The sequence below is a fragment of the Chinchilla lanigera genome, unplaced genomic scaffold (assembly GCF_000276665.1).
Source record: "Chinchilla lanigera isolate Chin_1 unplaced genomic scaffold, ChiLan1.0 scaffold00080, whole genome shotgun sequence".
Classification (NCBI taxonomy): Eukaryota; Metazoa; Chordata; class Mammalia; order Rodentia; family Chinchillidae; genus Chinchilla; species Chinchilla lanigera.
Window position 1 is genome coordinate 6,486,714 of NW_004955481.1, and position 24,136 is coordinate 6,510,849.

The following is a 24,136-nucleotide window of genomic DNA, read 5'->3' on the forward strand; positions in this document are numbered from 1 at the left end:
TTGAACTCATTTATGTAATTCAGGCTGGCCTCAAATTTACAACCATCCTCCTGCCTCAGGCACCAGAGTGCTAGGGTTACAGGTGTGCGCCACCATGCCCAGCTAGTAATCTTAGTCTTAGTGGGTACAGAGGATGCCCCACCCCTAGTGAGATAATGGTCTGCTTCTAAGGGAAATCCTAGAAGGGTGGTACCAGTTGCTGTGTAATCTCAAACTTCCATTGGCCCCTTAGGGAAGCATATAGATCTGGCCACTGTGACTTTAATCAAGAGGCCTTATTTTCTTCTGATGGACCTCCAGCTACAATTCTGATGTCTGTACCTCACTGATCTCCTTGAGAGCCCAGTCCCTTTCTGGTTGTGTATTAATTTTATCTAACTGAGTAGTACCCCTGAGCTACATCCCTTCTTAGGTTTTATACCTCGAATCTGCAAATTAAACTGGAAAAAGACAGAGTAGCAAGAAAAAAAGGAATACAAGTTTTATTGATATTTACAATTTTTATGTGCAAGGGTCATCACAGAAAAGAAGTGAAGTCAGGCATGGTGGTACAACCTGCAGTCTCAGCACTCGGGAGGCTGAGGCAGGAGGCTTGTCAGCTTGGGCTACATAGTGAATTCAAGGCCACCCCGAACTGCATAGCGAGACCCTGTCTCAAAAAAAAAAAAAAAAAAAAAGTGCTCAGGAGGCTGAGGCAGGAGGATTGTTGCGAGTTTGAGGTCAGCCTGGGCTACAAAGTGAGCTCAAGACCAGCCTGAACTACATAGGGAGACCTTGTCTCAAAAAGACAAAAAAAAAAAAAAGTGAAAGCCTATAGAGATGATTAGATAGGTGGGTAATTATATGGCATTTTTGCAAAAGCAGATCCATTTTGGGCAGTGGCTAGACAAAGATAAAGGAATTTGGGATCCTGAGGCAGTAAATTATGGGAGGGTAGCTAGGAGTGTAGGTCAGGTAAGATTGCTTAGATATGTTATACAGATTCCCATGTGATCTATTCTCCTCTTCCTCATGCGGATAGGGACATCCTACAAATGAAAAAAGAAAAAAAAATTTTTTAAGACAAATTCTTGCTATGTAGCCTAGGCTGACCTTGAACTCATGATCTTGCTGCCTCAGCCTCCAGAGTGCTGGGATTACAGGCACGTACTATGACACCCTGCTGAAAATGTGTATCTTTTTATGAAGGGAAATGTATGCCCTGCTTTCAGGCGTGTGGGGGAGGGCAGAGAGCTTGTCTGCTGTTTCTCGACATTCACCTTTAGCTCAAAATAATCCTTCTGCCAAAGTGGTGTGTTTGGAGCAACATATTCTAATCCTCTTCAGGTCCCTGCCTCAGTTTCCCCCTACCCCATGCTTTGTACACACAGGCAGCTTGAACTAGGCCTCCTCTGGCCCTGGGCTAGGAGCTGAGTGCCCTCTGCACTGAAGATTCAACTTGACAGCCAGTACCGCCCAACCCTGCCTGCTTCCTGTCCTTCCTGCCAGACCCTTCTCCTTAGGAGAGTTTTCAGTGTAGGCTGGAGGAGACCCCCCTCACTCTCCCCAGGGGAGCCTCAGACCACGGGCCTTGCAGGCTTCAGGGCTCACGGCAGGAGGTGGCTGCCCTTTCCCGCTGGAGAGCTCTGTCCTGCATCCACAGGCGGGCACCAGCTCCGGGCGATCCCTGAGAAAGTGCCTGTTCCTTTGGACTTTCCACTCTGCCCTGATGCCAAGTTCTCTGTCCGGAGGGGCACGGTGCAGCTTCCCTTCTTGCACAAATGTCTGCTTTGTTACGTATTTCATCTCTACTCTCTTGGCTAAGTAAAAATAGCCCTCAACAGATTTCTTCACTTCCTTAAAATTGCTACCAGAAACTTTTGACGACCTGATCCAGTGCATTCTTTTTAGGATTTTGCATGAGAAGAAAGAAGTCCTTCCCGGTGAAATGAGGTCCTTCTTCCTTCAGGACAAGAATTAGAGTAGAACTAACCCCTCACCCTCTCTCTTTTGTCTCGGAATTTAGAAAACCTCAAGCTAGTAAGACTGGTGGGTCAAGAGACTCTTTCAACTTAGTTACTCTGTCCCCCATATATAATTTATTTTTCTCATTGGTCCAACTGTGAATGTGATTTTTTTTTTTTGTGGTACCGGGGATTGAACTCGCGACCTTGCGCTTGCCAAGCAGGCACTTATGCCACTGAGCTATATCCCCAGCCCCATGAATGTGATTTTTATTATAAACAGTTTCACAGATGTCAGGGAAGAAAACAACAAATTCAGATTTTATAAGAAGAAACTTTATTGGAAAAGGATTACGGGGGGGCAGGCTGTCACAGTGGGGAGAAAGCTGGACCCTGGCAAGATCAGCCACCTGTCCAGGGTCAGGCGGAAGGGCTTGTCTTTTACAGATCCCATAAACAAGCTGGGAAGACCCAGTGCAGGGCGGAGTCACAGCAGCTGGCTTGTTCTCCCCAGGGGTGTCAAGGACAGCTAGGGAGGCGCCTCTAGTGGGAGCCCCTCACCTGCCGCTGTGGGGACAGACGGAACACTCTGTGGATCCCAACAGACCAGGCTCGGTCACTTGTCCCAAAACACCGGTCAAGGAGAGGAACATGGATGTCGGGCAGGGAGCCCACCTGGGGCCAGCGTGGCTGCGCTGGGAAGACGGATGAGTTGCAAGATCTGTCTTTGAGGGACTGACAGAAGCTTTGGGCTTTCATAGGTGGGGAGAATCAAGCCGAGGGTTGGGAGTTTGCATAGCTGGTGGGGTCGGTAACCCTGGTGAGCCCTAGCCTGGTTGATTGGTATCTTGGGACTGTTCTGCAAGGTTCCGGGAGTCAGCGTCCCTGCAGGAAGGGGCAGTTGGGTTTCCATCAGGAGATGACGGGGGCTGGGGATATAGCCCAGCGGCACAAGTGCCTGCCTGGCAAGCGCAAGGTCCCAAGTTCGATTCCCAGTACCCACCCCCCCCCCAAAAAAAAGATGACAGCTCCTGCTTGGGCATGATCTCCAAGTGTGGTGGTCTTTGAGGCTCTGCTTTCCCTGGGCTCCGAGGTGAGATGGCAGATCTGGGACAGTGGCTGGAAGCTCCAAGGGGGCTGGAAGTCGATGTCCCCACAGAGCCTGAAAATTACTTAGTCACTCCTGTGTTGGTGTCCTCAGTCTTGAAGGCAGATGAGGAGGGAGAGGCAACCTGCGTAAAGCGAAGGCAGACGCGCCAGGCTTCATCTTGCTTCTAGTTTCCATCGGGCGTCTGCAGGCCCAGCCTCGAAGTCCCAGTTTCGGAATGGCTGTTTGCCCTCTGCCCGCTAGGGGGTCACACTCAGAGCCCCAGGGTTTTGAGGGCCCAAGCCCGCAGATAGGGGCTGGGAGCCACACCTCTCGGCAGCACTGTCCTGTCTGCCTGGTCATCTGTCTGTCCCTCCCTCGGCATACCCCTCTCCGTTTCTGTGCCTCGGCTGTCTGTCTGTCTCCTCCCCCTCTCCGTCTCCATCTGTCCCTGTCTGTCCCCGCATCACCCCTTACCTTTCTGCTATCTCCAGTCTCAGCCCAGGGACCATTCCCTGGCGCCCAGTGCTCAGTACAAGCCAGACAGAGCACGGGTGCAGGGGGGACATTTGGGGTGTCCATGGAGTGGACCCTTTAACTACCACCCCGCCTGTGCCCCTTCGGCTAGCCCAGCCTGGTAGGTCCTGATGCGGATGCTGAGGCTCGGCGCTCCATCCCTTGTCCGAGGTCTCAGGGCAGGGTCAGACGCTCATGCACACCCTTCTCACCCCGGGACGGTGGGTGGCCAGAAGCTCTGACGTTTCCCAGGCCGCCCCACGCTCCCCTCCCGACCCTGCCCCAGCAGGGAGAAAGGACAGGAGGCTGGAAAGTCAGCCAGCGTCTTGCTGCAGGCCTGGGGGTGGAGCGGGGCTGTTAAACACACACAGGCACCTTTGGGGCCTCCCAGCCGGGAAGGCAGGGCGGTTTGCCAACCTCGCTGGCATCAGCATCTTTGTCGCAGAAATGCAAAACTCCCTGGCCCAGTGCGCCCAGGGTGTGAAGTATGTCTGGGGCATAACTGCCACTTCCTCCCCAGGAGGAAACAAAATGTGGGATCGAGATAACAGTGTGGGCTATGGCTGGCAGCCATTCCCCAGACACTGAAAGGCTTGTGGCTGCACACCCCATGCTGTGTGAGTCTGGCCCCTCTATCTATTAGCTAAGGTCCTTATGCGACGCAGCTTGTCTCATGAGCAGCCTATAAGAATGGTACCTCTGGCAGTGGTGCAGTGCGTAACCTGTGCACCTGAACACGGCAGTGCTGGTCTTGCCTTCACTCATCATGGCTGCCTAGCTGTGGCCACAGCCTCTCTGCTGCTTTAGTCTCTAATCTGCCCCCTCTAGTCCAGCCTGCTTCCTCTCTGTGTTATCTCCCCAATCCTACCCTCCTCCCAATCTCCTCTTCCCTCAGCCAATTACCAGGTAGTCAGTCTACAAGTACCCTGACCTGAGTGGGGATGCTGCCAGTGGAGTCCTGCCCCCGGTGGGTGGGCTGTGGTGTTGGGCAAATCATGTCACTTCTCCAGGCCGGTATCTGCATTTGGAAAACGGGGACACAGCGCTCACTAGAGTGATTATAGTTTATCACTAGGAGGTCAGGGCCGTCGGGTTCGTCTCTGCACACTGGGTCCCGGTGTGGAGTAAACAAACAGGCGGCACTTGGTCCAGAGCCGTGCTGCTTCCTAACCAGGCCCGAGTGATTTCCTCAGCATTTCCGATGCCGGCCCTTCCCACCTCCAGGCTTTTGCTGGTGCGGGGCCCTCTGCCCTGTCCCTGGTGGTCTTCGGGATGCTTGCTGCCACCCAGGTTTGTCCAGTCCTCCCTGCTGACCCGTGGCCTCCCTGCCCAACAGTGGGGCTGGGTCCCCGGGCGTCGCCATGCCCTGGGTGGGCACTGGGGACTTCCTGTGCCCTCCTGGGTCTCCCAGAGCCTGTGAAGCCCGCGCGGAGCAGGGCTCAGGACAGGGACTCAGAGCGCCCTGGAACTGGGGACACCACGGTGCTGTCTCTGCGTTCTGGTCACTCCCAGCCCTTGCGGAGCCCTCGCCGACGCCTCGCATAGAGGCAAAAACAGCAGGCGCCCGTGGTGCCAGGCAGGGCAGGGCGGGCTGGTGGGTGGCCCTGTAGCCTCCTAGGTCCCCCTGGGCTGGGAACAGCCAGGTCCTAAGGCCTGACTGGGGTGGGGATGGGCCACCTGGAGTTCAGGGTAGGGGCCGTTGGGAAGTTAATATCCGGGTCTGGTGGGGAGTAAGCTCATGGGAGTCCCCTGTTTGTGTTTGGCTTGCTGGCCTTTCAGTTGTTTACAAAAAAAGTGCCCTTAAAATGCCTGGCTCAGGAGCGGGCTGTAGTTAGCACCTGTAGCTGGTATCCACTGGCGTCTGCTGTCCTCAGAGGAGGCAGGGGGCGGGGGCTGCCCAGCCTGGAGCATGGCTCAGAGTTAGAGACCTGGGTCTGCACCCTGGCTCTCCCCTTCCCAGTCAGACCTCTCTGAGTCTCAGCTGCTTTGTCTGTGAAATGGGCACCCTGTGGGCACAGTCCTCAGGCTCCCGATGCGTTCCAGGAGATACGCAGAGCCCTTGGCACTCACTGGGCAGGGCACGTTGGAGCCTGACGGCAGGACAGATCACTGGGGATGTTGGTGGCTACCAATGCCACTGCTTTGCTTGTTTTCTGGCACGGAACCTTGCGTCTTGGGCCCCTTGCTGTTCTCTCCCCCTCTGTGCCTAGCGGTAGCAGGCGGCTTTATCCTGAGGTGTGTTTTCACGGACACAAAGTTGTGCTCGAGTTGCGTCACGTCACAGGAGTCGTCCTGTGCGACTGTGAGGGACAGCCCCGTGCGGTGGACCTGGCTGGATGACGAGCCGACCTCAGGACCTGACACTGCCCAGACACCCGACCCCTTCCTGCCTGATACATACCTAAGGCACCGCCACAGAGGCGCAGGTGCGCGGGTGAGGTGGACCCTCCCCGTCCTGGCCTGGGGCTCACTCAGCCATCACTGCCAGCCACACCTCCCCCCACGCACGGACCCCTTGGTCGCCCGGAAGTGTGCAGCTGAGAATCCGCGCGTGACACCAGGTGCTTGCTAGCGCTTGGCTGTGCACACACCCTGGGCTGTGCACCGTTTGGATCAGTGCGGCCCTCCGTGCTGTCAGGGCGGCCTGGAGTGTGCACAGGGCATGGGCACACAGACGTGGCTGGAGAGCCCTCTCCTTCCCTGCTGGAGGTTGCTTTGGCAACATTCTAGGTCCCTGCCGTTCCTGGTGCTGCCCATGCACCTCCGCATGAGTCATCCACGTATCGCCCGAGTGCTGGTTAGAAATGCAGAACCGGGGACCGATCCCAGCGCTACTGCGCCCCAAGCTGCACTGGCATCCCAGGGGATTCGCCCCATGCTCCTGAGGGAGCCCGGCACCTGCGTAGGTCCTGGGTTTGCTGTTTGCCACCCAACTGCAGTCCTTTAAGATCCTCTGATCCCTGGGTCCTGATTTAATTGGTCTGTAGTTCAGCCAATCATCGGAGTTTGAAAAGCTCCCCAGGCGGTTTTAATGTGCGGCCAGCTGCATGGTTGGTGAACATTAGGGTCAGAAGGATCAGTTTGGAAATTTGCATTTAAGGTCTTGGGACAGCTCCAGTGAAGCACTGGAAGAACAAGGGACTGTCCCAAGGTCCTGTGGGTGGTTCTGCGGTCGGCTCTCCACCTGGGACCTTCGAGGGGCTGCCTCACACTAGCTCCTGGAAAATTCTCCCTGACCCTAAGCTTTTGATCCCCACACAAAAGCCTGGATTGGGGCCTGATTGTGAGGCGCCTCTGCACTTTGCTGGCTGCTAGCTCAGGATTCCAACAATTTCCAAAACCAGTAAAGCGTAAGCCGTCAAAGTGGAGAGGTGGTAACCGCCACTGGAGCCTGGGGAGCGCAGTCCTGTTACGTAATGAGTGTTTGCCTCCTGCTGGGAGGCAGCCGCTAGAGAGCCCAGGGTTCCAGGCAGGCGTGAGGGTGGTGGCCCTGGCCCTGGCACTGGGCAGCTGCGCTACCTCACATTGCTCCTTTGGCCTCTCTGAGCCTCAGTTTCCTTGTCTGTAAGTTGGGTACACTGGTTCCCTGCTAGGTTAGTGTGCTGAGGAATAAGATAATAAAAAAGGCAACGGTCCCAAACAGTGCCTGGCATGTGGTGGACATTAGGTCGGAGCCCAGTGGGGCCATCAAGGGGCCTTGTACTTGGCACGACACAGGAGGCCTATGGTTCTCAGCTGGCTGAGGCATCTCAGGCCTGAGGCGCTGGAACCCCCTGGACCCCCCTCCATCCTGATGAGGCAGCCGGCAGGCCCCTTTCCTCCTGTCTGTCTCTCCTCTCTGGCCCTGCAGTCGGTGGCCACCTGTGTGTGCTTGCATGTGGCTAGAGGGACCTGTGCTGCCAGAGCGGGCTCCCTGGCCTTCCTGGGCTGATCAAGCAGCAGCGCCTGATCGTGCTGGCCACCGTAGGTGGCCCCCTTCCCACCGCGTGGGCCCACTCCCGACAAGGCAGCTATTACCGTCTTGGGTATTTTATTTTCATGCCTCCCTCTGGGAGCCCTGATCAAAGAGACATCGGCACTGCTGCCTATTGCAACAAGCAGAGAACAAAAGGGGTGGGTGTTTTCAGCCAGGCCTGGGACACAGTCTCAGGATAGGACCATTGGGTACAGCACTTTCATCTCCCAGACGGGAAAACCGAGGTTGCAGAAGAACCAGGACTTCCCCAAGGCTACCCTGGGACTGGACCAAAACCGGGTTCTCTGGTCCAGATCTGAAGTCTTGGCCAGGATGGTAGTACACACCTATAATCTCAGCACTTGGAAGGCTGAAGCAGGAGGATTGCTGGAAGTTAGAGGCCAGCCTGGGCTACACAATGAGTTCTAAGCCAGCTTGAACTATGTATCATGTGGAGACCCTTTTTCAAAAAACTAACCAAACAAACAGACCTGAGGTCTTCCCCTGCCCCCTGTGACTAGGAGGAATGGGGTTAGTGCCCACCATCCTCCCCACTAAGCTGATGTCTCTGTGCAAAGTGCAGTGCCCGGGCTCCGGGGCCAGCTCAGGATCTGGGAGGCAGCTGGAGTCTGTGTCCTTGGCAAGCACTGACCTGACCAGAATTCTAGGATCACCACTGTGGGCTGTTCCCCTAGTTCCAAAGGCCAGGTCTGTGTGCTGGGCCGCTCCTCTCTAGTTCTGCACCAGAATTCACCAGCCAGGGCTCCCAGCCTCAACCTCGTTCACCCGGCATAACTACCTGCCAGCAGTGGGCCCCAGGTGAAGGGGACAGAGACGGTATTGTGTCACACACCCCGGGCCCAGGAGGCCTGGGATCAAATTACGCACCTCGTGTGACCTCAGTGTGTTTCTCTACTGTGGTCAGCCGCCTTTGTCTTCTCGCCTGCAGGCTGAGGAAGGCGCTGCCTCCCTCTCCTCCGGCTGTTCTGAGTAGGAGAGTTAGTGTAAACAGGCATTTCGGTTAGTCTCCAGCGCAAGGTGAGTGCTGTCTGAATGTCGGCTTCAATGCCCATTTCATAGGCTGAGAAAGTGATGCCGGGAGGTTAAAAGATGTTCCTTGGGTCCTGCTGCCACTGAGTAGCAAAGCTGGTCGGGTGTCTGCCCTTGTCCCCCACTGCCCCGGCCTGGGCATGCCGAGCCGTCGCCCTCCTGCAGGCCAGCTGCCAGACCGCTTGGTCTGCTCCCTCCCCACACCCTCAGGGTTAGGATAAAGTCCCCAATCCCATTAGCCAGTGGGCAGTCAGCAGAAACCAGGTGGCTGCCCATGCAGAGCCAGAGCAGCTCAGCTTGCCTTGGTCCTGAAAGTCCCTCACGGGGACACAGGGCCACCAGGGCTGCTGCCACCCGCAGTCCTGAAAGCCCAACATTCACTATGCTAATGTCTATTTACACCCAAGGTTTGGTTGCATTTTCCAGAACAATTCACTTAAAGTCTCTGATTTGGGCCTAAGAGATGTTTTCCAGCCTGGCTGTCCTGGGGCCACCAAGGCCGCCTCCTTGTGCAGGGAAGAAGACACTCGGGCAGGTTCCTCACACCATCTCTGTGTCTGTTCCCTGGATTCGAGAAAGCTGCTGCCTCTGGGCCTCCCCTTCCCTGCCCCCACCCCAGTCCCTCTCTGGTTTCTGTCTCCCTTCTGAGTGGTTCTGGCGCTGTGCTGGGTCTAGGGCCACCATGGGGAGTCTGTCCCACGGATCCTCACCCTCAGAACGAGCTCTGTGACCCATCTCTCCTCGGGTTGCTGTGCTCCGAAGCCATTCAAGACCGTTGGGGGCCGTGCACACTGCCCGCAGCCCGCCGCCTCTGTCCACCTCCCAGCAGCTGCAGAAAGGCGGCTCCGTTTCACTCTTTTTCTCTTCTTTCATCCCTGCTGTGATAGAATCAGCCCAGCGGTCAGCGCCGGCCAGCTCTCGGGGCCCATTCTAATGAAGGTAACTGAAAGCCTGGGCAGCCGACACTGGCCCTGCGCAGGGTGGCTGGGAGGGGGGGCTGCCCTGGAGGGAGCCTGCCAGCTCTTGTTTGCCCCAGGCTGGCATTAGACACGGGCTGGGCCATGCAGCCCCGAAGGAGGGGCCCAGGAAGGGGACGGGGACAGAGAGGAGGTTTATTTAGGGTGAGCTGGGCTGGTCCCTTGCAGTTTGTACTCTGCATTTTCAGGAGCTGGAAAGGCGAACAGTAGATTTGGGTCACCAGGGACGGGGCTGGGGAGGAGATGGTCAGAGGTAGCAGGAATCTGATGCCAGGGAGCTGGTGCTCAGGATTCGGGGCACTAGACTTGGGACCCTCCTGATCAGAGAGTCTCTCTCCCCACTTCTCTTGCTCTCTCCTGATCTCTGCTCGGAATCTCACACAGCTTCCGCAGACCCGCTCTACCGCTGTCCCGGTCTTCTTTCCCTGATTTGGGAGGCCTGTGCAGAAGTGGAAGCAGCCTTGGAGACAGGCAGGCCTGCATCCAAATCCTGGTTCTCAGTGTCCTTCGATGGGTTTCTTATCTCTCTGAGCTCAGCTTTATCGTCTGTGAAATGGGAAGAATATTGCATGCTTGTGTAGGCCCGGGCTGTGTGGACCCCGAAGCTCTTACATTGTTTTAAAGCTCACATTGTCTTACTTGGACAAATTTGACAGAACACAGGGTCACATGAACACACCAGCAGGGCCCCGGCCCACACACGAGGAAGCTCACACTTTGGTATCTTCACAGCCACCACCGTCAGGTATGTCCGCGCCCACCTGTGTGACTGTGAAGGGTGAGACGAGCTGACACTTGTGGCACCCAGTGCGGAGTAAGACCCTCGCCAGCTTGCTTGCTGTCAAGGCGGGGTGAGCATTCAAGGGCTGCAGAGTCGCCCAGGTAGTCCCAGGTGCTGTGCACTTGGCCCAGTTGCTCATTCACTCACCTGATATGTGATGCTCACCATCGGCCGGGTGGTGTTCTGAGCCCTGGGGTGTGGGGCCCCGCAAGGCTTTTGATCTGGAGGGGTATGGGGACAGTCAGTGAACAGACTGATAGGCAATTCCTAGGAGAAGCTAAGGGCCTGAGCGTCGCTGCTTCTGAGACCCACCGGCACCTCCTCTGCCCGCCTGTCAAGGTGGCTGTGACTTCCCCAGGGCATCCGAGTCCAGGACTGAGGAAGCCCCCTGTGGTCCTCATGCCCTGCGTGGTGGGGACAGGCGCACACGCCCGGCCCACGGCCACAAACCCAGCGCTCCCCTGGCTTCTGGCTCCTCCCACTTCTTCCCAGAAGGGGAACTGATAGAGATGTGTTCGCCCCAGGAGACGAAGGTCTGAGTTCAGACAAGTGGAGGAGCAGAAGAGCCTACGTACTGGGCCGGGCCAAGCCAGTAACCAGAAAACAAGCTTATGGCTGTGCTGCCCTGCAGGCCTGGCTGAGAGGAATGCCTGGCAAAGAGAAGCAGGTGGACTGGGCGTGGGAAGCACAGGGACAAACACTTCTTAAGCACCTGCTCTGTGCCCTGTTCTGCCAAGTACTGGGATGTGTCACTGAGGGGCCCTTGTAACAATCCTGTGGGGTAGGTACTTTTAGCCCCATTTCACAGATGTGACCACTGGGTGCCAGGTGAGCAGATGGGAACCCCCAGCTGCACCCTCCCCTGGCACTTAAGTTGACCTGAAAGCAGGTGGCCTTATCAGGTGGTGAGGTGCTTTGACTGAAGCCCTCAAAGCTGCTTCATAAAGCAGGAAAGAACCTGCTCACCTGAGGCCAGGTCTCTGGGCCCTGGCTGAGCGCTGCCCAGGGCCAGGCCAGGCCCGGTGTCTTCGAGGAGTTTCGCGGCTTCGCGTAGTGGGGCAGGCGTGGGGATGGGACATGCTGACAGTCACACTGGCCTTGAAAGCTGAGTCACGGCAATCGTAATAAAGCTTCATTCAGAAAGGAAAACAGTGCATGATCTCACCCGTGGACTCTTTAAAGAAAAGTCAAATATATAAAACATATACAGATGGAGAATAAAACAGGCTACCTGGGCGGGTGGGGGAAGTAGGTTAAAGGCTACAAAGCAGCGAGGAGACAGAACAAACAAGTCTAAAGAGCAAATGTACAACATGAAAACTGTAGCTAAAAAGAGTGTACTGTGTTTGTGGGGTGTGGGGTGCCGGGGATCAAACCCAGGGCCTTAAGACACGGCTCTACCCCGAGTCACACCCCAGCCTGTGTGCTCAGGGTTTTTGCTGAATGAGTAGAAGATAGCTGCTCTTGCACAGGGTGGAAAGTGGTGACTATATGAGATGCTAGTCACTTGTTCCACTGCAGCAACCGCTTTACTATATCTGTGTCTTGTGACATCGTGTTACATACCTGAAGTACACACCATGGAAGTTATTTCGAAAGCCTCGCTCCTGAATGCTGCCCTGCCACCCAGCACGTGTCGTCTCAGATCCTCGCCTGTGCCTCGGAGCGAAGCGCAGCTGTGCCCTCCTCCTGTGGAGCTGGGTGGGCACCGGGGACACACCTGCCCGCGGAGGGACGGGCACCTTGTCCCAGAGTGCCTGTGTTCCAAGGGGGGAAGGCAGGACTGAAAACGCGGAGGGCGGCGGTGGTGCAGATGCGAGGAGATGAGCGCTGCGAACTAAAGCCCCAGCAAAGGGCGGAGGGCCATGGCAGGCGTTGTTCACTGGGAGGGGAGGTGACAGGTGACAGGAGCACAGCATGTGGCCGGTGAGAATGGAGGCCTTGAAGGTGGGGCGAGCAGGTTCAGAGGTGGGACAAAGAGGGAAGAATCGGCAAGAACGGGGCTGTGGCTGGGTGGGAGGAATGGAAGGGGCTGGGCAGGATGCCAGAGCGCACAGGCGGGGCTAGGAGAGGCTTTCAGAGGGAAGGAGCAAAGCTCTGTTTGGCGGTTGTTTTGTTTTGTTTTTTTTCTTTTTGCCACACTGGAGATGAAATACCATGTGCTGGAAAAGCACTCTACCACTGAACTACACTGCCTCTGGTCTTCTGTGTAGTTTTTGTTTGTTTTTTGCAGTACTGGGAATTGAACCCAGGGCCTTCGCGTTGAGCTCTATCCCCAGCCCTTCTTATTTTTTATTTGGAGACAGGTTCTTCCTAAGTTGCCTAAGCTGGCCTCAAATTTGCCATCCTCCTGCCTCAGCCTCCCGAGTGGCTATGGTGATAGATGTGTGTCACCACCCCTGCTGTCCTGCTTGGTGTTTCAAAGAGCTCCGTGCGGTGTGTACATGAAGACAGCACTGGCGTTAGGGAAGCCCGTCCGGTGGCTGCTCATGCGGGGAGCAGGTTGCAGTGTGGTCTGGGCTGGTGGCAACTTGAGTGTGGCAGGACTTACTGCTGGGGGAGGCACTCGTCTGGGGCTGCTCTGAGGCTCTTGCCTGAGCTCCTGCGTGAGGGGTGGACTCATTTGCTGAGGCAGGATGGGTTCTGGGGACTGAGGAAGCAGCAGGTTTGAGGGAACCTTGGCATTTAGGCTGTGGACATGTGAACCCAAGACGCCTCCCACTAGCTGTGGTGAGGGGTCCCACCTCCTGCAGGAAGGGCTGGCTGCAGCAGACCCTCCCCAGGATCACAGCTCCTCCTGGGGGATCTCCCCTCTGGTCCCTGTGGGGACACAAGTGTTTGTCCCCTGGCTGTTTTCAGCACAGCTCCAGAGCCCCCATGGGGTCAGCTGAGGCCCTGCTGTAGCACAAGCGCAGCGCACCTCTCCCTGTGCAGCCCCAGAGCCACTGCTGATAGTCAGCAGACAGTCTCCTCCAAGGCTTGGGAGTCCGGCCTTCAGGGGAGAGGCCCAGGCTGGACATAAGCACAGCGGCGACAGCAGTATTTGATGGAATTGAAAGCCACGGGCTCCCCAAGGAAGAGAAGGAAAGGGGCTAAAGAAGAGGCCAGGGAGGGCAGGAGCCAGCCCGGGCTGAGGAGTCAGTGCTGGGAAGGAACAAAGCAGGAGGGCGGTGCCCCAGAGCCAAGGCAAGCCTGTGTTAGAGGAGCGGCCCCTGGGCCAGACACACTGGTGATTGTTCAGGTAGGAGAAGATCCTGTTCTCGTTCGTTCATTTCAACTGCTTCTGAGTGGATGGCGTTTTTTATTGTGTTTTGCAACATTGGGGATTGACGCTAGGGCCTTGTGCCTTCTAAGCCTGTGGTGTGTGCTGTAGCCCCCAAGCTAGATTCCTAGCCCGAGTCGGGGGATCTTTAAAGCCAGAGCATAATCTGCAGAGGTCCTGTGGGGGGATCCGGGAGCAAGGAACTTTCAAAGTGGTGTAGCTGAGAGCCTGAATATCAGGGTCCATTGAGGAGCCAAGCTGTGTAGCAGCAGGGAGGCAGAGCGGCGGCCGTGGACCGGCAGGCGTGCAGACCCAGGGAACGGGGCTCTTCTGGTTGCTTTCACAAAGCACCCTCAGCAGCTGCAAGGGAACAGCAGGCAGCACGCTGGGCACAGGACCAGCGCAACCAGAAGGCCTCCCAGCTGGCACCGGCACAGGTGAGACTCAAACCTGGCTCTGGGCTTCATGCGATGGAAAAAGTGCAAGGAAAGGGAACAGCAAAGGTGTCAGGATGTGGTATGGGGGTGGGGATATAGCTCAGCACCTGCCTGGAAAGCACAAGGTCCTGAGTTCAATTCCCGATACCAAAAAATAGAAAGTAAATAAATTTAAAGAGTGCCATCATATATATATATAGGGCTGGGGATTTAGCTCAGTGGCACAGTGCCTGCCTGGCAAGCGTGAGGTCATGAGTTCGATTCCCGGTACTGGAAAAAAAAAAAAACTGGGAAAAAAAAAAAAATATATATATATAAAGCTGTGGTATGTTCAGCAAGTAATAATAGCCACAGTAGGTCTAGGGATATAAGCTCAGCGGCACAGTGCCTGCCTGGCAAGCTCAGGGTCCTGAGTTCAATTCCCAATACAATAATAATAATAATAATAATAATAATAATATAGCCACAGTAAAAATATTCATTGAGTTATTGCTGCTTAGCAACAGCTAGTAGCTAATAATTCCTCCCATACGTATCATTTAATGACCCACTCCCGCCCTCAATCCTGTCACGCAGGTACGGGGATCCTCATGATGTACACATTGTGTATCTGCAAAGCTCAGAGTCCATAATCAATACTTGCAGTGCTTTGTGGTCATCTGGAGACGTTCTACAGTGACGGCAATTTAAGCCACACTTTGGCAGCTGAGGCTGACAGGCTACCTTCTCATTTCCGCTCTCATACTGCAAATGAGTGTTTCTCTTCGGGCTTATTTAATGCCATCTTTTCTTCATTTTTGATCTTTTTATTGGTGATTTCACTTTTTTTTGTAGTATGGGTATTGAACCCAGGAGCTACATTCTCAGCGGCCCCACTTCTGGTTTTTGAGAAAGTCTTAGTAAGTCACTGAATTGCCCAAACTGTGCTTGAACTTGCAATACTCCTGCCTCAGCTTCCTGAGTCACTGGGATTACGGCTCTGCGCCACCCTTCCCAGCTGATGGTTTCACTACTTCAAATGACCCCCAAGTGCCGTCTGGGTTCCTAAGGGCAGGAAAGCTGCGATGTGCCTTGTGAAGAAGAACACGTCAAAGGAGCTTCTCCCAGGCAGGAATGAGTTACAGTGCCCCTGCTCATGAGTTCCATGTTAATGAATCTGTGTCATATATGTAGAAGGCATCTCTAAACAGAGACCTGCATAAAACAGGGTTATACACCACTGCTTGGCAAACGTGTGATGGCTCGCCGGACTCAAGCAGGATGTTTCTCTTAGGAGCAGTTGTTCGGGGAGGGCTGATGATTCAGGATTGGAGGCAACTTTGTAGAACATGGATACTGCAGATGAGGAGGGCGGATGGGACTGTTACCAGTGCTGCTGGTCACCGAGGAGCCGGGCTGGGAGACGCTGGTAAGTGACGGGTGATGCAGAGAGAGCTGGGGCTGCAGCCGCTGCTGCGCAGGCACCAGGGGGCCCACGCCCGTGAACGTGGCCTTGTGGTCTAGTGGGGACAGCAGGGGACTTCGCCTGGAAGAAAGGCTTCTTTTTAGGGTACCCTGAGCAGCCTCTCTCCCCTAGCCCAGGCCTCCTGCGGGCTGGGTCCCCCTCAGTTTCCACCTGAACACAGCAGCTCCTTCAGGCGCCGGGCGGTGGCCGGGCTGTGGTTTCCCCAAAGTGGGAGGAACACTGGCTCAGTGTCCCAGGGCAGGCGCCTTTGGTTTCCCTTTGCCGAGCCCAGCCCGGAAAGGGGAGCCACAAAGGAGGCATGTGTGCCTGAGACTGGGCGTGTGCCCGAGACGGGCGGACCCAGCGTCCCGAGCAGGTCTCCAGCGCCGCTGCGGCCTCTGTTTATTCAGGAGTGGACTCGGGCGGGCCTGAGGGAGTGAGCCACCCCAGGCCTGGCCACGAGACTGCCGTCTCCTGGGCCCACCGCCTTCTCTCCGGGGCAGAGCCTGCAGCTCTGCGGTGCCAGGGGTTGGGTGGCTTGTTTGTTGTGGGTTTGGGGTGTTTTTCATTCTAGTCTCACAAAGATAATTCAGGAGGTAATTGTCGTGGGCTGTGTTTGCTTTCAAAGTAGAATCTCAAACCCTTCAGTCTGTGTCTTTTAACTGGATAAACGATGTAAAGTTGTATCGGTCTGTAACCATCCTTGCCTAAGAGTGAGGAATAAATCTCTGAAATAAGGGACAATGCCCTGGTGCGTCCCTTGTGGAAGACAGGAGCCTCCTTGCGGGCTGAGAACCAGGAGGCAGGGAGCCCACACAGCCGTGAGGAGGGGCAGGGGTAGGTCTCAGAGGGTCTCCTGGCACTCCTGCCGGGGAGCTGCTCTGGGGGGAATTTGGGGGTGACGCCACAGCGAGCACAGCCCATAGGTCCGGCTGTGGGGCCACGGAAGGAGCTGGGTGTGGGGCCCCAAAGCTTCTCCACCTATCGTACATAGATAGGAGCCCACGGCTAGGGGGACGTGAAGCTATTGGGACGAGGTGGACCCTCTGTTGGGCACAGGGCCTCTGGGGAGTGCACACCTCTGACACCCGCGTGTTCACGGATGACTGTAGGGCACGTGGCACCAGCACTGTCCCGGGGCTCAGGAGGGCTGCGGGGAGAAGAGCAGCACTCGCTGCTCCAGGGGCACGGCTGTTTGTCCTCAGCGGCAGCGCGGTGCCCGGCCTGCGCATTCTGCCCGGTGATGTCATTTGAGTAAACAAGTGCACTCGTGACTGAGTGAGGGAGGGGCGGGTTTCATCACGGTCACTTTGGGCAAGGCACCTGCCCAGCCCGAGCCTCTGTTCTTCTGGATAGGTGGTTAGGTGTTGCTGGGCTTCCTCCAGTAGCCTCTCTGAGCCTTGCTGTCCCATTTGTGGAGGACCGGGGTGATTCTCCTTGAAAGAACAGAAGCTATCTCCATTTTGGCTAAACCTGGCCCTATTCCCATGTATTGATGTGTGCAGAGCTGGCTAGGACTCTTCCTTATCCCTTTGACTGGCTTTCGGCAATGCACATCGGCCCAGCTGAGGTGCTGATGCGCAGTCTTTGAAGCAAGGCAACAGGTCAGTGTTACCCGGTCCCATAGCTCCCAAAAGACGTGTGAGCTGGCTGGGAGGGAGAACAACGCTCCGTGCTGTTGGCTGGGACCAAGATAAGAGGCTATGACTTCCCAGGGGATAAAAAATTACACATCACAGCTGAAGCACCGCCCCAAAACATGAGGTACTACCTCAAATTATGTTATGCAGATTACGCCGTCTGCATATATCCTTCGCTCTGCAGATTGCAGACATGATTTCAGACCATCTTCCTAGCCCGGCTCATCCCTGGGCTCAGTTATTTCCCACCCTTCTCACAGTCACTCATCCTCGAGCCACTCCCCTCTTCAGGAATTAATAAAAGCTGGGTTCGGCCCTGAGTGGAGGCCTTTGTTCTGATTAGCCATCATCGTAGCTGGGCTTAGGACCCCTTGGCTCTCCACAGCTACAAATACGCCTTAGCGTCCTTATTCTGGCCATGTGTTGCACTGGTGGTGATAGATGGGAATGAACTCGCTAGAAGTCCAATAACTTTTCCATGGAATTATAAACATAAACTTCCCAGACCTGACGAGGACCAGGAAGTGCTCTCAAAGCCACCTGTACAGCGGGGTGATACCTGCTCCACAAGGTTGGCGGGTGGGTTTGTATCACAGGCTATGCAAGCACTTGCTGCTGTATCTGTAGTATTTGTGCTGCCGAAGCGAGCACTGCTGTTGTATCCTGAAAACCAAGGTGATAACGCCTCCTGTGTGCGCGGGAGTCTGGCACACGGTCTCCCCTACGTGCTCCTCCCAGAACGCCAAGTTCTCCTGTTGCTAAATGTCAAGCGAGAAGGTTCTGTCCAAACCTGACGGCCTTAGAACAGCAGCCAGGATTCTCTCCCGCAAAGGATCACCGTCATATCTCCAAGGGGCGTCACGAATCACCTGCCCACTCACCCACAGGGCCCTTTCTTGCTTTCGGAGGTGATGAGTTCCACGGAACACTTCTGGAAGCAACAAAGCCTGTTGCCCGTCTCCACTCCCGGAACCTTGGCCTTACCCTGCTCACCTCCTCCGGGGGCACCCAGGGAAGTGCCACCGCGTGTCTCTCTGGGCCTGGAACTGGGGCACGAGGCCGCACCCAGGGAGTAGTACCCCGCCCCACCCTCACCCAGGCTTGGAGCAGAAGGCTGTCCTCGAGTCCGTCCACAGGGCCAGGCGCTCCCTAGGTGATGTCACAGAGGCACATGTGGGCGAATCCCAGCGCCATGGCCTGAGCTGCTACTGCTCAGAACCTGCTGAACTGGACAGAGGGTGCCTGCTCCCCGGGCACACTGGAGAGCAGAGGGCGGCCCTTAACTGCCCACTCTTATCTCACCCTTAATTAGTTTCTGCTGCCTCGCAGACAGTTCCACTTGCGGCCAAGAAGCTGCTTATACAGAGAAAGGCAGCAGGGAGTCCTGAGCATCAAATGCCCTGGTGCTGCCTGCTGGGCCCTGTCACCTAGGATGAGAGCTGTTTGCAGAGAGCAGGAGGAAGTGTGGGCACCAAGCAGGGGTGCACAGTGCCTCCCAGAAAGGGTAGCTTAGTCCTCCTGCCCCCAGCGCTCTCTGTCCCTCACCACCCCGCACTGCTTTTCTTCATAGCACGCGTCATGCACGTCATTCATCCATCTGCTTATCATCTGACTTCTCTCACTAGAGTATCAGCTCCACCAGAGCTAGCCCAGACTGCATGGGTCACGCTGTATCCCCAGATCCTACCACAGGGCCCGGCTCATGGCAGATCTTTGTTGACTATTCATGCACAAAGGAGTGAATGAGAAACAAACAAATGCTCCCCCTGGGATAGTGCCAGCACTCACCAACAGCACCACAAAAACAACCACCCGGTGTGGTGGCCCACACCTATAACCCCAGCTCAGGAGGCTGAGGCAGTCTTCACAGAGCTGTTCGCAAACTTCACTGCATTGCAGTCACCCAGGGATCTTAAAAAAACAACCACCAAAAACCTGCATTGCATCAGATCACTGCACTGACATTATCTAAGTTTCTCAGGTGATTCTAATATGTGGTACAATTTAGGAACCACTGGTTTAATGTCTATTCTTGAAAGCTTTTAGCTGGTGCACACCTACAACCTCAGTACTTAGGAGGCTGAGGCAGGAAGATCACTGGTTCACGGCTAGACTGGGCTACCTACTGAATTCATGGCCTGCCTGTACTACAGAGTGAAACAGTGTCTCCAAAAAACAGCTTTTAGTTGAATTGGCAATGAATTGGCCTGGGCCATGGCACCTGCGATGGGACATCCACACAGCCCAGGTCGAGGGCAGTGTGCTAGGGCACCTGCAGGGAGGAGAGTGACTTATGCTGTAGTGGGTGTTTGGTCACCCGATGGTACCAAGAGCAGAGGAACAGGAAGTCTCCCTCCAGCTCGCCCTCACCAAGGCCAGGTCAAAAGGACACCTCTACTTCCCCTCCCACCAACCGCCTCTTTTTGGATGATTGCGTGAGTCAGAGGGGATGTTTGTTGAAGAGGAAATGGGTTTTCTCACCATTTTCCCCCTTCAGTTGGGTTTGAATGAGTAAGAAAACCCATCATTCTGTGTGCTCTGGTTGACAGAAATAGAGCCGGCATCTCAAGACTCAGCCTGGGTTCCAGAGTCAATAACAGCTGGTGAGGCCTGGTGTGGTGGCCCACACCTATAACCCCAGCTCAGGAGGCTGAGGCAGGAGGATCACTATGAGTTTGAGGCCAGCTTGGGTTACATAGTGAGTTCAAGGACAGCCTGAACTGTGTGGTGTGACCCTGTCTCAAAACAAAAAGCAAAACCTAGTCTAGCCCTGCTGACAGCGTCCAGCCACACAAACAAGGGACCCTGGTCCCAGGGGCAGACTGCTGCAAGCATCCTGGCCATAGGACAGTCACCTGTGCAAGATCTACCCCTGGGCTAGGACAGGGCTGAGGAGTTGGAGGAAACCCAGCGCTGGCTGTCGGATGCCCAGCTTTCCTGGGACAGAGTCTGCAGCCCACACAGAGCTGGACAGGGCCAGAGGCAGCCCCACATCTTCAGGGCTGGTTGAGGAAGCAGGCGCGCCTGTGCTCTCCTCCTCCTGGGAAGATGCCAGCCCAGTGCAGCGTCCCTGGACACATCCCTGCTGAAGAAGGGCTCCGGGGCGAAGTTTTTTCTAAGCAGGAGCTCTTCCATCCCAGGGTCCAGCCTGCTGCTTGGTCCCTGCTCTCTCCTAAGCCACTGCTTAAGGCCTCTGACACTGAAATTTAAGAGGCTGCTTTTGTCTGACTTTGCCAACCATCATCATGGAGTACACTATCCTATCAACAACAGGAGGGGCAGTTTAAGACGTCAGAAGAATTCATCAGAGTAACTTTCCTCTGGAAATTATTCTTAGATTCTCCAGAAGAATACCCACCTCCCTTTCTTTGAGACAGGGCCTCCTGTAAATTACTAAGTTGCCCAGGCTGGGCTTGAATTTACCATCCTCCTGCCTCAGCCTCCCAGAGTTCTGGGATTACAGGCATGCACCCCCACACCTGGCTAAGTTTCCGTTTTTAATGAGATTGTCTTTCTCCTGGGGAGACTCACAGCACGGGGCAAACAAGGTAAAAAGTCAATTTTGGGCCGCTCCTCGTCCCCTGCCTCTCACACCCTCCCATCAGTCGAGCCTCCGGACCATAGCAGAAAGGAGCAGGCCTTGGGCTGGTGATTTAGCTCAGTGGCACAGCACCTGCCTGGCAAGCACAAGGTCGTGAGTTCGATTCCTGGTAACGGAAGAAAAACAAAACAAAACAAAACAAAAAAAAAAAAAAAAAAAAGAAAGGAGCAGGTCTTGCGGCGGCGGCGGCCAGGAGCCTGAGTTCCAGTCCCTGCTCAGCAGACATCTCTCTGTGTGGCTTTGGATAAATCCCCAGCCCTCTTGGGCACTCAGTCTCCCCATCTGTAACCTGAAGAAAAGCACATGAGATGCTTCTCTAGATAAATTTCCTAGCATAAAAGAGTTTGATTCCATGACCTCTAAAACATAGCTGTGCTAACGGACCAAGCAGGCTAATTCAAGATCCCCATTCCCTCCAGCCTCAATGGAAGGGGTGCTGGGCTCAGGAGGCAGAACTATATTTTCTGTTAACTCGTCCTGAGCCCGCTTGAGCCAGGGTCACTGAGACCTGACTAGAGCCCTCAGCTCCCATATCCTGCCAACTCCTGCACCCCAGATACAACACCCGCCAGCCCTGAGATGATCGCTGCTGCCCCGACACTGCTGGCAGGTGGCAGGCCCACCCCTTTGACTCGGAGTCCTAAACTCTCCCACGAGCTGCTTCAGGCTCTAACCCTCACCTCTGTCCCTCCGAGCTCTGTGCCGTAAAGACAATTTGTAATAGCTACATCTATGGAGCACCTGCTATGTAGAAGCCTTGTTCTGAATGTTGTACGGGTTCTAATTATTTTGCTCTTGACAGTGATCCTAAACACATGCTACTGTTTTCTCCAGTTTATAGATGAGGAAACTGAGGCACTGGGAATTAAATTTGCTTGGGTTCACTTAGCTCCTAAATAGTGAAGCTAAGACGTGGCCTTGGTCCCCATGTCATGTGTAGCACCAGACAGTCCGACTGGGGCTCGTTAATGTTGCTGGTGAAACTAGGAGCTGCTATTTAGCAAGTGCCTGCACCAAACAGACATTGCACCAGACACTTATTTTATTATTTCACTTAAACTTCACAACTGAAGCTGGGCATGGTGGCACACACCTGTAATCCCAGCACTTGGGAGGCTGAGGCAGGAGGATTGTTGTGAGTTTGAGACCAGCTGGGCTACAAAGTGAGCTCAAGGCCAGCCTGAGCTGCATATTGAGACCCTGTCTCAAAACGGCAAAAACAAACTAACAAACAAAAAAACACTTCACAACTGAAAGAGGAAGTGTCTTATTACCACTTTATAGAGATGGAAACAGAACTACAATCCCAGCACTGGGGAGGCTGAGGTAAGAGGATTCTTTCTTTCTTTTTTTTTTTTTTTTTCCGGTACTGGGAATCCAACTCATGACCTTGCACTTGCCAGGCAGGTGCTGTGCCACTGAGCTAAATCCCCAGCCCCAAGAGGATTATTTCAAGTTCAAGGCCAGCCTGGGTTAGACAGTTGAAGCACAACCTGGACTACATAATGAGACCCTATCTCGGAAAAAAAGAGACTTCTCTGTGGTCAGGAGAACTGGGCAGCCCTCAAACCCACCCACAAGTATTCAGTGTCCCTGGCTTTCTTTGGCACTGCTTTTCAGGACAAACGCCAGCTCTGTTACCTGTGGGTTAAATAAAGAGGAATCCACTAGAATCACCCTGTCCACGGCTCTTGTTTATTCTTGAGGTCTGGCTGGGGCTGGCAGGGGCTTGACAGGTCTGGCTTTGCATACTCATCTCCGCTGAGAGAGAGCTCCCTCCCCCAAACAGTGATCGCTGGAGGATCTGCTTCTTTCGCCAGTTCTGGGCCATCCCGCCATGTGACCTGCTTTATGGAGCCCAGTCATCCTTAGCGGCAACGTGGGACGTTTCAAGAGCAGAAGGGAAACCAAGCTAGATTGCCGGCACCCTGCCACACCCTAAACTCCACAGGAGGCTGCCAGCGCAGGTCTCAGGGTGGAGCTGGAAAAGCACCGAGAGCCAGCCCCGGCTTGAGGGCTCATCTGGGTACCACACCCGTGACGAGGACCTAAAATTGTGCGCTGTCCGTGTGAGGGTACACAGCAACCCCGGAATGTGATGTCCCCGCCTTACAGACGAACACCCTGGATCCCACAGAGTTCATGTAATTTGTCCCGAGTAGGATTCAAAGCCAGGTCTGCCTCAGTCCCAAGCCAGGGTTCTCCGGGATGCTCCCGCGTGGGACGGACTGTGGGGGTGGACACCAGCAAGGCCGAGAACAGGCTGAGCCTCTGCGCACAGATCCAAAGGTCAGCTCAGAAACCGCAGGCTGAGTTCAGAAGAGGCGTTTCTACCTCACGTCCGCTGCGGCAGCCTCCCTTCCCAGGCCGTCCTTGGCTGGATGCCCCTCTCACCAAGGCCGTGCCAAGCAGGTCTGGGCTCTAGCGGGCTAGTGGGCTGCTTTGCCTTGGTAAACAGTGGGGAGCTGGGAACTTACTTGTCAGAGGAACACTGGGGAGAAGGAAGTTGAGAGCAGGAAGTAGGTAGAGAAGCTGTGTGTCTAGGGTGCTGGACCAAAGCACACAGGTGCCCAGCTGATCCTGCCTGTGCCACCGTGCTGGTCAGGGACGGCTCGGGGAAGGCAGAGGTGGCTTGGAGCCAGTCAGTCAGTAGGATAATCTGCTTGCTCCCCTACGTTACGTAATGCAACCTCGCGTCAAAAGGAAACCGTATTTGCAATGCGTGCTGCTCTGCATTCACTGCACCGTTTGCTTTTCGGGTTTTAATCCGGAGCATGGTATATTTACGAGGGGCCGCGTCTCTAACGTAAATTAGATTTACTGCTTTCCACGGAGAGGGGTCCTCCTCTTTGTGTTTGGTTGTTTGGCTCTTGTTGCCGCTCGTGTCTTGGCACTGCTTGGCTGGTTGTACAGATCGCTGTCGCTTTACACCGAACGACTGGAAAAGTTGTGGGCAGGGTTCAGGATAAAAATTAACTGCAGCCATCTGACTCTGGCTGGCGGAGGTCTGGCAGGTCGTAGTGGGGGTCCAGGATCCGGGTCCGAGAGCCGGGGAAGGCGGGCCCCACTCTCGCAAGGAGGGGACGGGTCGGCGTGCACGGCGTGGAACCAGCGGGAGCGAGAGCGCACCGGCTCGGCCTCCGCGAATCCCCGGCTGCGCTCCCCTCGCGGCTCGGGCTCGGGCGGGCCCAGGCGGGCTCCACCCACTCACCCCAGCCCCGCGGCCATTGGCTGACGCCCGGCACCTGCCCCTACCTTGGGTGGGCGAGGCTACCTGGGCCCCGCCCCCCGGCTCGGGTTCCCCGGCCGCTCTCCCCCTCCTCCTGGCCCCGCCCCCCGCGCGAGCCCCGCCCCCCGAGTCCCCGAGCCCGGGCGCCGCGTGATGTCAGCGCCGCTTTGATACAAAGAGCCCCTTCGGCCCACGCGGGTCTCCCGGCAACCGG

General features: G+C 55.5%; 1 protein-coding gene and 1 long non-coding RNA gene across 7 annotated transcripts in view; one reads left to right on the top strand and one right to left on the bottom strand.

Annotated features, from left to right (window-relative positions):
• Positions 1 to 2,257: 2,257 nt before the first annotated feature.
• LOC106146491 lies at positions 2,258 to 12,520 on the bottom strand. 6 transcript variants are annotated; one of them, XR_001230943.1, is made up of 7 exons: positions 11,876 to 12,520; positions 11,276 to 11,439; positions 10,457 to 10,530; positions 10,168 to 10,297; positions 9,262 to 10,074; positions 8,390 to 8,582; positions 2,258 to 3,175 (listed from the first exon to the last, which is right to left on the bottom strand). It is a non-coding gene; the product is annotated as an uncharacterized LOC106146491 (long non-coding RNA). The 6 variants fall into 6 exon arrangements; XR_001230941.1 differs by having other exon boundaries at positions 9,262 to 9,429; positions 9,909 to 10,074; positions 10,168 to 10,530; XR_001230944.1 differs by having other exon boundaries at positions 8,390 to 8,482; positions 10,168 to 10,530.
• A 2,470-nt stretch (positions 12,521 to 14,990) lies between these two features.
• Positions 14,991 to 24,136, top strand: part of Rab11fip4 (RAB11 family interacting protein 4 (class II)) — a 52,745-nt gene continuing 43,599 nt past the window's right edge. Inside the window, exon 1 of the mRNA XM_013503485.1 lies at positions 14,991 to 15,416. Within this exon, the coding sequence (XP_013358939.1) occupies positions 15,363 to 15,416 (54 nt within the window). The 5' untranslated portion in view covers positions 14,991 to 15,362. The remainder of the gene's footprint in view (positions 15,417 to 24,136) is intronic.